Source organism: Astatotilapia calliptera, chromosome 16 (assembly GCF_964374335.1).
Source record: "Astatotilapia calliptera chromosome 16, fAstCal68.1, whole genome shotgun sequence".
Taxonomy (NCBI): Eukaryota; Metazoa; Chordata; class Actinopteri; order Cichliformes; family Cichlidae; genus Astatotilapia; species Astatotilapia calliptera.
Window position 1 is genome coordinate 27,418,932 of NC_137437.1, and position 13,552 is coordinate 27,432,483.

General features: G+C 40.9%; 1 protein-coding gene across 1 annotated transcript in view; it reads left to right on the top strand.

Annotated features, from left to right (window-relative positions):
* The window catches only part of thsd7ba (thrombospondin, type I, domain containing 7Ba), a 204,348-nt gene that overhangs the window by 83,901 nt on the left and 106,895 nt on the right, over positions 1–13,552 (top strand). Inside the window, exons 6-7 of the mRNA XM_026145082.2 lie at positions 801–970; positions 10,790–10,948. Coding sequence (XP_026000867.2) covers positions 801–970; positions 10,790–10,948 — 329 coding nt within the window. The remainder of the gene's footprint in view (positions 1–800; positions 971–10,789; positions 10,949–13,552) is intronic.

The following is a 13,552-nucleotide window of genomic DNA, read 5'->3' on the forward strand; positions in this document are numbered from 1 at the left end:
GAAAGCCTAGAGGTTAAAATATTTATGACTTTACCATTGAATTGATTTGTGCACACTGTTTTTTTTTAGCATCATTTTAATTATCTTGTGGCAGCCACAATAATCTTGTGTACTGTAGGGAGCCCCATAGACATGACATGATAAAAAGAGGCCTTGACAGAATGCCATTGTATTGGGGCATTTGGGTTACGATAGGATTTAGCTAATATAACATGCACACAACAAAGTAGTCAATGGAGAATTACTTTCCCTGCTGGTAGATTTTGTTTTATTTGCTGAATCTACACTGAGTGCCTGAGAGCAGAGGATTTACATGATTAGGGAAAACTCATTACGGAAATTAAGCATTTGATAGATTACTACAGGCTGTTGTTCTGGTAAACTCCTCAAATATTATTGCTTTCTGCATCACTGCATTTTTCATAGATGAAACCAAACATTTGTTTAGAAGTTTTGAAATCAAAATAATCACCCCACACCCCCACACCCCCTTCTTCTGACATACTGTGAGAGATGCTTTTGCCAGAGACTGCTCTCACTAATTTGTCTTTTGCTTTGTGTGACTCTTTGAAAGCAACTGGCACGGCTTTGTGTATACTGAGGCTTTATCCTTCTTAAGTACGATCATTTATCAATTTATTTCTTAATGGATTACAACTTTGTTTTTGAAAATACATAAACAAGTGTTGACTTTTTGTAATACATATCAAACAGTGGCTCCATCACTGATTCAATTTATCAGCTTTTAACTCATTAACATTGCAAATATAACTAATTAGCATCCTTGCATGCTCTGTTAGGTATGTGTGGAGGACCACTGACTGGGGCGAATGTCGGATTCTACCCTTACTGAGCCAGCAGAACCGGAGACTGGCAAACATCAGCCTTTTATGTGGAGGGGGCATCCAGACCAGGAAGACCTACTGTGTTCAAGTCCCTGATGCCTCAGCACCACATCACAGAAAGGAGGGTAAGGGGAAAAATGCCTTTATTTCAGTTGACCTTGGGCTTGCTGGAAAAACACAGTGACTCAAGAGATGCACCATAAATAATTTTCCATGGTTTGTTTGTGGTTTACATTATTAAGGTGAATGCAATGAGCAGAAAAATACAAACCTAATTCCCACAATATTTGGATGCTGTTTTAAATGTAAATTAAAAAATGTAAATAAAACCTTTAAACAATAGTCTGTAAATATCTGGGAGCCAAGAAAACCTGTTGCTGGACTTTAAGAAGAGGAGTGTTGCCCTTTTCTTGCCTGATAAAAGATTCTAGGTGCTCAACAGTCCTGGGTGTTTGCTGTCATATTTTGCACTCCATCATACATCAAGTGTTTTCAGTTGGGGGAAGGTGTGTACTGCAGGCACCAGGAGTCTTCTGCTACAAAGCTATGCTTTTCCAGCAGCTACAACACATGGTTTAGCATCGTCTTGCTGAAATATGCAAGGGTCATCCTTGAAAAAAGGAGCGTATGTAGCTGTAAAACCAGCGTATGCCTTTAAGCATTGATGTGAAAGGTACGGGGGTCGTCTGAATGTACGAAGGTGCACTGATGGACCCCCATACTATCAAAGATGCAGGCTTTTTCAGTGAGCACTGATAACAAGCTCGTCGCTGCCTCTCCTCTTTAGTTCAGAGGGCACGACATCCATATTTTACAGAAAGCACTTCAAATTTCAATTCTGACCACAGAAGAGTTTTGCACTTTCCCTCAGTCCATTTTAAATGAGCTTTGGCCCAGACAGCATGGTGGCATTTATGAATCACGTTCACATATGGCTTCTTCTTTGCATGATAGAGCTTTAGCCTGCATTTGTGGATGGCACGCTGAACTGCACTCACAGACAATGATTTCTGAAGTGTTCTTGAGCCCATGCAGTGATTTCCATGATGCAATTATGACTGCTTTTAATACAGCGAGGCCTGAGAGCCATAGGATCATGGGCAACCAGTGTGGATCTACAGCCTTCTCTCTTGATTTCTCCAGATTCTCTGAATGTTTTGATGATATTATGTACTGTAAATGATGGGATATCCACAATTTGATGTCTTAAATTGTTCCAAAATTTACACACACAGTTTTTTTGCACATTGTTGAAGCTCTATCATCTCTACCTCTGAAAAGCTTTGTGTCTCTAAGATGTTCTTTTTATATTCAGTCATGGTACTGACCGGTTGCTAATTAAACTAACTAGTTGCAAAATGTTCCTCCAGCTGTTTCTTTTTAGTACCACTTACTTTTCCAGCCTTTTAAGAGACATGTTGTTGCCATCAAATCCAAAATAGTTTTAGGTACGAAACAAAAAATGATAAACATTCTTCATTGCTGTAACTGATATGTGTTCTAAGTACAACTAGAAAGAGTCTTTTACCAAGGTACAATACAATATAAGATCTCAAATTCAAATTTTATTTGTCACACACACACAACCATACACAGTATGACATGGGGGTGAAATGCTTGTAGCTGTACAATGCCGGACCATTAAATGACAGAAGAAAAGTTTTACAATATTTACAATTTACAGTTTACTACAAAAATTTACAAATTAACTTAGGAATTTACAGTAAAGAATGTGCAAATAGCAGAAGAGATTATAAAGATAAGGATTATAAATTATAGGAATTATAGGATTATAGGAAATGTGTGGTGACGTGTGTGAGAGTCCAGTCTTATAGTGACGTGTTTGGGAGAGTCCAGTCCTACACCTGGTTCAGGCCCCGAATAGCCTGGGGGAAGAAGCTCCTCCTCATTCTCTCTGTTTTGGCCTTAAGGGAGCGGAAGCGCTTCCCAGACCTCAACAGTGAGAAGAGTCCATTGTTGGGATGGGAGAGGTCCATCATAATCTTCCTAGCTTTGGACTTGCACCGCTTGGTGTAGATGGACAGCAGGTCAGGGAGCTCTGATTGAATGATGCGTTCTGCCGAGCGCACCACCCTTTGCAGATCTCGTCTGTCCTGCTTGGTGCTGTTCCCAAACCAGGTGCAGATGTTTGCCGTCAGGACGCTCTCGATGGTGCAGGAGTAGAAGTTCTTGAGCACCTTCAGTGGCAGATGGAAGTCTCTAAGTCTTCTGAGGAAGAAGAGACGCTGACGGGCTTTCTTAACCAGGGAGTTGATGTGGCAGGACCATGACAGGTCCTGAGTGATGCGGACACCCAGGTATCGGAAACTGTCCACTCTCTCCACTGGCGTGCCACTGATGATGAGGGGTTTGTAATTCCTCGCCTGCTTTGTAGTGAAGTCCATGATCAGCTCCTTAGTCTTGCTGATGTTTAGGAGGAGGTTATTCTCCTGGCACCAGGTCTCCAGGTTCCTAATCTCCTCCAGGTAGGCCGTCTCGATGTTGTCGGAGATCAGGCCCACAACAACAGTGTCGTCAGCAAACTTGACAATGGAGGTGGTGTCGGATGTGGCTACACAGTCATAAGTGTACAGTGAGTACAGCAGGGGGCTTAAAACACAGCCCTGAGGCACTCCAGTGCTGAGTGAGATGGAGGGGGAGACTTGTTTTCCCACCCTCACTGATTGGGGTCTGTCTGTGAGGAAGTTGAGGATCCACTGACACAGTGATGAGCTGAGTCCTAGATCCGTCAACTTGGTGAAAAGCTTAGAGGGAATTATTGTGTTGAATGCTGAACTGTAGTCCACGAACAGCATCCTAACATAATTCCCTCTGCCAGTGTCCAGGTGACTCAGGGATGTGTGGAGCAGGTGAGATATGGCATCGTCTGTGGAATGATTAGTCCGGTAAGCAAACTGAAGTGAGTCGATGGTGGCAGGAAGTGAAGAGGTGATGTGATCTCTCATCAGTCTTTCAAAACACTTCATCACAATTGAAGTCAGTGCTACTGGACGGTAGTCATTGTGGCAAGCGGGGCTGTTGTTTCTTTGGAACAGGGACAATAATGGACTGTTTGAAGCACGCACGTGGGAACCACAGCTTGGGCCAGGGAGAGGTTGAAGATGTCCGTGAACACCGGTGCTAGTTGATCAGCGCAGGCTCTAAGGACCCGGCCAGGGACTGCATCTGGTCCTGCTGCCTTCCTGGTGTTCACCCTCCTGAAGGTGTTCCTCACGGCATGCTCTGTGATGACGAATGCATTTTCTTCACTGGTGCACTCTGAGCGCGCGCAGCCGTTTGTTGTTTTAATTGCTGCTGCGGCGTCGAAGCGAGCATAAAACGTGTTCAGCTCATCAGCCAGTGAAGCATCTGCATTCATCATTGAAGAAGCTAGTCGTTTATAGTCCGTTATAGTCCGCAGTCCTTTCCACAGGCTCCTAGAGTCACACTGTCGTAGCTGTGACTCTAGTTTTTCCCTGTAGCTCCACTTTGCCTTTCGGACCGCGCTGCGCACATTGTAGGACGCAGCCTTGTACAGGTCCATATTACCGGAGACAAGCCCTTCATTGTAGGCAGCGGTGCGTGATCTCAGAGCGTCGCGGATGTTTTTATCCACCCACGGCTTCTGGTTGGGAAACGTTCGGATGATAGTTCTTTCTGCTGTGTCGTCCGCTAGTTTCCCGATAAATCCCACAACCGCTTCCGTAAACATGTTGATGTCATCAGAGCTGCGCCGAAACATGTCCCAGTCTGCGTCATCCAGTGCGTCATCCAGTGCGTCCTGCAGTGCGGCCACCGATTGGTCCGTCCAGCGAGCGACCTCCCTCCTGATTGGTGGTTGCTGCTTTAGCCTTTGTTTGTAAGCAGGCATGAGGAAGATGGCGGAATGGTCCGATTTTCGAAATGCCGGCAGGGGCTGAGCCTTGTAACAGTTCTTGAACGGGGTGTAGCAGTGGTCTAATGTCCTCGTGCCCCGGGTGGGGCAGTTGATGTGCTGGTGAAGGTTGTGAAATGTCCGTTTGAGATTCACTCTGTTAAAATCTCCCATAACAATGAGTGCGGCATCTTGGTGAAGTGTTTGTTGATGTGTGAGAGCCTCATGTAGCTCACATAAGGCAGTGTCCGAGTCCGCGTGAGGCGGAATGTAAACAGTGAATGTAAATGTAAACAATGACCGCAGTGAATTCCCGAGGGAGATAGAAAGGGCGACACTTAACGATCAAAAGCTCCAGATTGGGCGAGCAAGAGCGTATGAGTGGGGAGATGTTTGTGCTGTCGCACCATCTGTTGTTCACCATCAAACACACTCCACCACCTCTTTTCTTCCCCGACTCCATTGTCCTGTCCATGCGGTAAACCGAAAAGAACCCCGTCGGCTGCACGGCGTGGTCTGGTATCGCTGGGTTCAGCCAAGTTCAGCCAAGTTCAGCCAAGATCTGGACCAACAGTGGGGCACTGTTCTGCATGTGAAATTGTTATTTGTCTAAAGAGCTTGGAAAGAAAAGTGTCTGGACCTCTTTACCTCTTTAAGTTGCTTGAAGACGTTTCACTTCTTATCCGAGAAGCTTCTTTAGTTATTCAGACACCAACTAGGGAGGATCAGAAAGACAAATGCAACAACATTGTCTTCCCCCATGTTGCCGGTTTATCAGAAAAACTCAGGAGAGTCTTCTTCAAGCATGACATCCCAGTGTACTTCAGACACAGCCACACACTCAGACAAAACTGGTTCATCCCAAACTCCTAAACACAAACGTAGCAACGTAGTGTATGCTGTACAGTGTAGTGAGGAATGCTCAAACCTCTACATTGGAGAGACAAAACAGCCACTTCGTAAACGTATTACACGACATAGAAGAGCCACCTCGATGGGACAAGACTCGGCTGTTCATCAAGGACAAAGGTCACTGTTGAGGATGCCAATGTTCACATTGAACAGAGGCGGTGGCTTACGACACCAACTGTCTGCCATCTATAACCCAGTTTTGAGATCCCTTCCCAGATGCCTCAATGCCCACTCACATCCTGGGCCTGTTGACCTCAGGAAACCACATCATAGGGTGGGGCCAGGTTTCACAGCAGGTTCCCCCGAAACTTTTGATTGTGACCTACACCCATTTTCACACCTTGGCTCATGTGATTAGGTAGAGGATCAACAGGACCCCTGTGACCCCCTTGGGGGACACTCCCCTAGGACTTAAATCTGGGACTCTCCCCCATTTGACGTTAGAACTGAAAGAGCTTCTCAGATGAGAGGTGGAACGTCTTCAAGCAACTCAAAGAAGTCCAGACACTTTTCTTTCCAAGCTCTTTAGACTACCATGACCTGGATGACTGAGAACCTTCACAGAGAAATTGCTAATTGTACCTCTGAAAGTGTGAAAGTGCAGTTTTTTTCATGAACATACAAGCATTGGGCCTCTTTGGTCAGAAAATAATGCAGATTCATTATCAAACTAAGAGACAGCAAATATAAAATGGCACTTAAACCAGGAAAGCTACTAAAGATGCTAATGAAATTAACTCTCACACATCTCACAAATGTTGCTTTTGTTCAGTAAAAAGGTTTTTGAATTTCTGCTTTAAAAAATAAATAAATAAATGAATAATTAAATGAGACTGTTCAAATGAAAAAAAAAAGTGCTTGCAGAACAGTTTTTGACTGATATTCCTTACTCACAAGCCACTGTATAAGACTGCGGGAAATATTCCTCTTCAGTAAGCAAATCAGTGTGTCTATGGTCATTCCCCACTGTACTGTGGAAATTTACAAGACTAAAAATCTACTTTTAGTCAGGCTAAGGTAAAAAAAAAAAAAAAAATACACCTGTAACGATGCTAAATGAACTGAGCTCTTTTTTCCGCTACAATCCTTATTTTACCCTGTACAGTACATTGGATTGTATATTACAGATATGATATTGTCTATTATAGTAAACTGTACCTGGGCAAGTCACTTTAGAAGAATAAGTTTGTGATTCAGTTTTATTGAGCTTTATCTATTCTTTTAAGTTAAGTATAAGTTAAACAAACAAGGTCAAAAATATCATATTTATACTGAAATCACACCAAAGCCTTACAATAAAAAGGAATCTTTAGCAGTGAGAGAAGAAACTGGTGAGGCAAGCCAGATTTTCTCAGGCACATCATCCCTAAACGGGCGAGGCCTCACAGCTAACACTCACTGAGGTGAGAACAGTTAACAGGTTTTTGCCTGAGGATCTGAGGCTGCGCACCGGTTGGTACAGGAACAGCAATTTCAGCATGCATTCTGAATGCAGGCCGTGAAGACCTTTAAAAGTGATAAGTAAAATCTTAAAATCGATCCTTAAAGTGATGGGCAGCCAGTGTAGAGTCTTTAAGATTAGTGTAATATAATTTTTTCTTGGTTGTTGTAAGAAGTCTGGTTGCTACATTTTGCACAGTCTGAATTTTTCTATGCTTTCTGATTGATACGAGTTTAAAAGACCGTTACAAAAATCCAAAACCATGAATGACACTGAGCGTCACTAAAGCCCATGAACGGATAAAGGACTGAGGGAGGACTTCATGGTTGGATGCAGATTGTCTGTACCAGTGATAAGAATTCCTCTTTTATTTGAATTTAATTAACAAAAAATGTGACCAGCAATTTCTAATATAAGAATGTCTGCGTGTTATCAACATAGCAGTGGAATGAAATATTCTTTCTCTGTATAATAATCTGTATAATGTGGTCAGGAGGTAGAATGCATACATACCAGTTATTACCAAGCAAACTTTTTCTTTAACAGAAATCTAGTTCCTTTTTCAGAAAACAAGTAAAACAATTTGAGACCTAAAAGTGTGAGAGACAGGAGGAAAGTGTGTTTTCATGGTTTTTTTCAAATATGGCATACAAGCTGAAGTAAATGTGAAATATTACTTTAATTCAACTGCTGAGAAGAACTTATCATCCCTCCCACTGTGAACTGTGGCTGCAATATCAGGAAATGTATAACTATTAAAGCCCTGTAATAAAATGTAGACAGACTGCATAAATATCTGAGGTTAGTCAAGGTACAGACTTGAAGAAAATAAGGAACTGCTGTTAGTCAAATAATAAGAACTACTTTTTTATATATAGTTTGTGCGTGCGTTTAATGTATCTTGTTTATTGCCGGAGCTATATTGAAGTTCAGTTGAAGGTAGAGACTGAAAATAATGTAAAGTCTAGCTTTAAAATATGACCCAAAAACGGATAATCTAGTCAGATTCATTATTTTGGTTCAGGCAGTTGGGGCAACAATTGCATCTGTTTAAAGACTTCTTTGTTGTTTTGTCACACATCCTTAAAAAAAATGTCGTTACGTGTTGTAGTAATTTTGCAAAGAGATATACTGCCAAATAATGCTAGACAACAGTGATGATTATTTATTTGTTGGTTAAACCGATTTCAATTTGGTCTCCAATGCAATGGCCCTGGGGGTTCTCCCCTGAACTTAATCAGCTTAGCTGACTGGGATTCCTTTATTATTGCAGAACATGTTTATTTGCAGCTCACAACAACGGGGAAGGGAATTGTCTCTGTGTTTTCATTGTTCTACATTTGGCATATTGCCCATGTTTAAGTTGATGCAAAAAAAAAAAAAAGATAAGCAAAGGAACAAAAATCTCTGTCAACACTTCAGAAACCCAGTCTAACCCTCCTAAGTGTGTTCAGAACATGCGGCACACACAATATGGCAAGTTGTGGCAGCAGGAAGACATAGACCGTTACTGAATATTTATGAACAGAAAGGCGATACTTTCTAATTAACAAAATTAAAGTTAGGCTTATAAATCACTTTAAGAATAGACTAACATGCATACTAAGTATTTAATTTATCTTTTTAATTAAACACAGTTGGTAGTTTTTAATGGCTGCCAACTGTAAGATTCTCTTTTTGCAAATCGCATCTTTGCCTCCCCTTAAAACACAACAGTTTATTAAATAATAACAAGTTAACTTTGCCTCCATCCATATTTTCATATAGTTCTGACCCAAGTCCTGAGCTGTGTGATGGAGGTGTTGCCTTTGGAAGGAAGTGTTCAGAGAAATGCTTGTATATTTGTGAATGTGCTAAGTATAGAGTACGAATGAAAGCAACTCTTTGAACCACTGGATGTGAGAGACAACATCAATACTTCAAGTTCAGTGTTTACCTTGATGTGACTCGTACAGTTTTACATGATAAACAGATGTGGCTGCAAGGCATGTGGAGAATATAAAGAGCTCAATCAGGTTTTATTAGATGCCTACAACTGTAACACAATTGGCAAACATGAAAACACAATTTAGGGAGCAAAGCAGAAAGATCTATACTGCACTTTATCAACGTGTTTAGGCAAGCATCTCATTTTACAAAGGAGATCAAATACCATGTAAATTACTTTTGGTAAAAAGACAAAATGCACAGTGGACATTTAGTGAATATCTCTATGGGCTCTCATTTAAATGGAAATTTGCCTCTCAGTAATGTGCTGAGGTGCATCAAAATGGAATATTAGATTGAATAAATCCCCATGTTGTGGACAGGCAAAAAATAGTCACTTACTCTGCGAGAAAGACTAATGTCAGAGCCCATTACAGGTGGCTGAGCCGACTGTGATCTTCAAATAATGTCAGCTGTGCTTAGCAGTGAATTGGTCGTACCGTGTCTTGACTTAATATCTCCCTGTTGAGCTGCTGTTTATTCCCTTAGCTGGTCGTTGCCCTCTCAGCTGAGTCCCATGCAAAATGTTTTAAAGCTATATTGTTGCACAACACAAAACATCACAGTTTTTAGAAAAAAAAAAAAGGAATTAAAATTCTGCCTTTCATAAGTTTTTTTTTTTTGTTTCTTTGGGGGGTTTTTTTAGTCTGTTTTATTTTGTTTTTCATTTTGACAGTTTAGTTGGTTTGTCATGGGAACTACTGAGGTTTGATTCTGTGTGTAACAATAACTTTTCTGCTGTTTGTTTTTAGACTTTTTGTCCTTGTTATGGGGCCAATTCGTTTTTCATATATTACTGTCAGACATAGTTTCATATTGTATTTTTATTTTTGTTTTACACTTACCATAATTCTAATTTCACTAAAATTATTCTGTTAGAGTTACAAAATTACCACATTTTGGGTAGACCTTTTCACATCCTTCACCATATATTTTCCCGTTATGCAAGGTTACTGGTTCCTGCCTCTACAATTGGTCCCTCTAAAACTCTAGGTATCTCCTGATTTTACCATTTTCAAAGTCAAAGTCAAAGTCAACTTTATTTGTCAATTCTGCCACATGTACAGGACATACGGAGAATATAAATTTCGTTACTCTCAAACCCTAGATGAAATAGCAAATGAACATTTAAATAAGAGAGTGATTAAAAAATGCAAATAAAATAATTAAAAAGTAAAAATTTAAATAAATAAATACAATACAAATTAACAAGAAAGCTATGCAATATACAATATACAATATTCAGGTAGAGAGAGAAGCCGCTGCGTGTGCACGCGCTGCCATGTTGGCAAAAAAAAATCTTTATTGCAAAGTACATTTATGCAGTAGACCAACCCAGCTGTTACAGATTTTCCTGTGAGACTGAACTGGCCTTCCACTTTACCTCTTAAGTTAGAAATGAGCATTTTTCTCTACTCGTAACCTATTTCTCACCAGCTGTAGTGAGAAAGTTTAAGTTGTAGACTTTACTTTAAGTAATACATATCTTGCCAATCAAAACTAACTGCTCTGATAACACATATGCTCATTCAATCACTTTCATATCAACTAGCACGTACAGTATGTTTGTTTGGCTTTCATTCCAAAACATATTACTTGCACGCATGCGCACACACACACACACACACACACACACACACACACACACACACACACACACTCTACAACTGCCTGTATGTGTTTTGACTTGTGGTCGGTTTATCCTTCCCTGTGCTTCTTTTGTTTGTTCAGTGTCCAGGCCTGTAAATGCTAGGCTGTGTGATGGTGAAGAGCCTCCTTTGGCTGTCCAGCACTGCTCCATTCCCTGCCAGCATTACTGCTTACTCACCGGGTGGTCACCCTGGGGTGCATGTCTATATGACAGCTGCGAAGAACCACATGGGAAGAAAGGTATGCTGAAAAATTTATATAAAAATGAACAAGCTTTCGCTTTTGAAATATTTGGATCATTGCATTTTCCATGTATACATGTGTGTACCTGTCACAAGCGTTATATCGCAGCTCAAACTGGATGGAGTGAGGCAACATACAAACAGATATTCTTGGTTTCTGTGAAGATATTTATTGTCAAACAAAAAAAAGAAAGAATGAGAACAAGAAGATGAAATAAATTGCAGAAATGAGACAAACTGCATGAGCTTGTGAGTGATGCCAAATCAAAGAAAGGAACAAAACCAAGCGTAGGCTAACATCGTTTACAGAATGACTTACTACAAAAGAAGATAGAAATCAAATGTAACTAACTCTTTGTCCAAAACAAACTACAGAGCATCAACATCCTTGCAGCAAATGTGGCTAAACTGAAAAACAAGTAAGGCAAGTGCACTGTTAGTGGAGCGTGTGTGGATATGTGTCTAAACCGGACCCAGCCGCAGGCAGTAACGGTTACTTCAAACACAGAGTTAAGTCTACCTGGTACTTGTGTTCAACCTTACAGGCTGTATCTGCAAAATATGTCCTCTAAGTGTCTGCTCGTAGTATTCACAGGCTAAATAAGGGTCTCAAACAAAAGGTACAGAACATGGAGACATCAACATCCGTGCTGAGCTTAAATAAGACATCAACTAATTGGTAAGCTTGATTGTAAGAAGTTCTTCTTACGACCCGGCAGCAAAGCCAGGTGGAAAGCAGTGTGACTGGAATTGTCACAGGACCATTCACAACAGAATCTACGTTTGACCAAATACGCTGTCGAGTTAAGCACATGGAGGCGACAGGGCTCGTGACCATGACACAAAGCTTGCTTTAAAAAAAAATAACGGGATGCTATTACTAAAAAAAGAAGAAAAAGATTACTGTGTAATGTTTATAATTGCTGCAATTAAGTAATTTTACTTCAAAGTCTAAGATGTACAGGATATGCTTGCTGGCCAAAAATATCATGACTATGTGAATCAAGTAGATGGGAGACACATCTTAACACGATGTCTCAAAATGCATCTTCCACCCGGAAAAACACTCTAATCACTCATGACCGACATAAAAAGAAAGGTAAAAGCAGAACAAGGTAACATTTATCTTTGATGGCACTTGTGCGCTTCAAAGCACAGAGAGCAGAAGTTGTATTTCTTGTGATGCATCACCGAATTTTTATGTTTGCAATAATAGCCGTGCAGTATTTCAAAATATAATTTAGTAATGCACTCAGCAATTATATTTCAACAATGAGAAGGTTTGACAATGACTTGTCTTCAATCAAAACCGCAGACCACTCCTAGCCCTAGTGATCACAACAGCCCATGAAACATAATGTAACAACCACAATAACAAAGTGCATCAGAGAGTCCTTTTAAAATGTAGAAACATTGTTTCAAGGTGCTTTATTCTTCCAGCTGCCTTCAAAAGTAAAGCACTGTATTCTCCGAATTACTCTGACCGATAATATGGATCGATAATAAGAGGATAGTCACCAAACAGTATAAGAGATATTACATATATTTAAGTCTATTATATTTAAAATTAATCAATTAACTTTGATGTGGAAGTTTAAATCATAACTATTAAATAAAAGAAAATAAACAGTGCTAACTCTATTACAGGGATGTTCCACATGTAGAGTTAGTTGTGTACTTGTATATAGACATGACTTCTAATTAACCTGAAAGCTGTTACATACATATGCATTTGGTTTTTTTAGCAGTGTGACATGCCTTGTGCTTAGATTGTCTCAAGACTGCTTACGCAGTGCTTCAGCAATCCTGAAGAGAAAGAAGTATTGTTCCTGACAGAGGTTAAGTGAGAAAGTGTCAGTGAAAAAGACCAATGTTGTCAGAGCAGTATAGAGAGCAGTATACGTTTGGATCTTAAATTGTTTGTTGATAAGCAGTTGTCTGGGAAGAAATGGGCTTTGGAAGAAGGTGCCACATGCTTAAACCACGGCAGACGAGAGACAGAAGCACCTAGATTTCAGCTCTCAGGCCCCAGGAGGCTGAAAGGAGTATCAGCAGATAAGATGCTTCCTGTCTGCGTGTGTGTTTGCTCATGTGAAGTGTGTGTGACAGTGTGTCTGTGTGCAAGAGAGCAGATGTACTGAAGTATTCAACACACTCTTGCTGCCGATGTTCTTGTCTTTTTGCACAGGTGAAAGTGTGTCATATCTGACTGCTTTGGAAAGGCTGTGCGTCGTGAATGTGTGTGTGTGCGCAGTGTGCGTGTTTCAGTCAGTGTGCCAGTAGTGTCGGAGCTGTTAGTGTGTTAGTACTTTGCTAAAAGGGCAGCATGACCTCGTCCCTGCCGTGAGTAAATGCGCATGAAAGCGCCCCAGGGAGTGAGTGAAGTGTGCATTGTTCAGGTCAGTGCCCACACTCTCCAACACTGGATCTCAACGGGATGAGCCGACTCCTCTCACAGACAGTGTCATTAATATATTTCAAGGAGTGGAAAACACAGCATCTGCTTTTTTGCACAGGGTCTCTTGTGGCACACTGTCTTTTGATGGTATTCATAAAGACTACGAGTGCACAGCAGAAAGCGTATGAACCAATACACAACCAC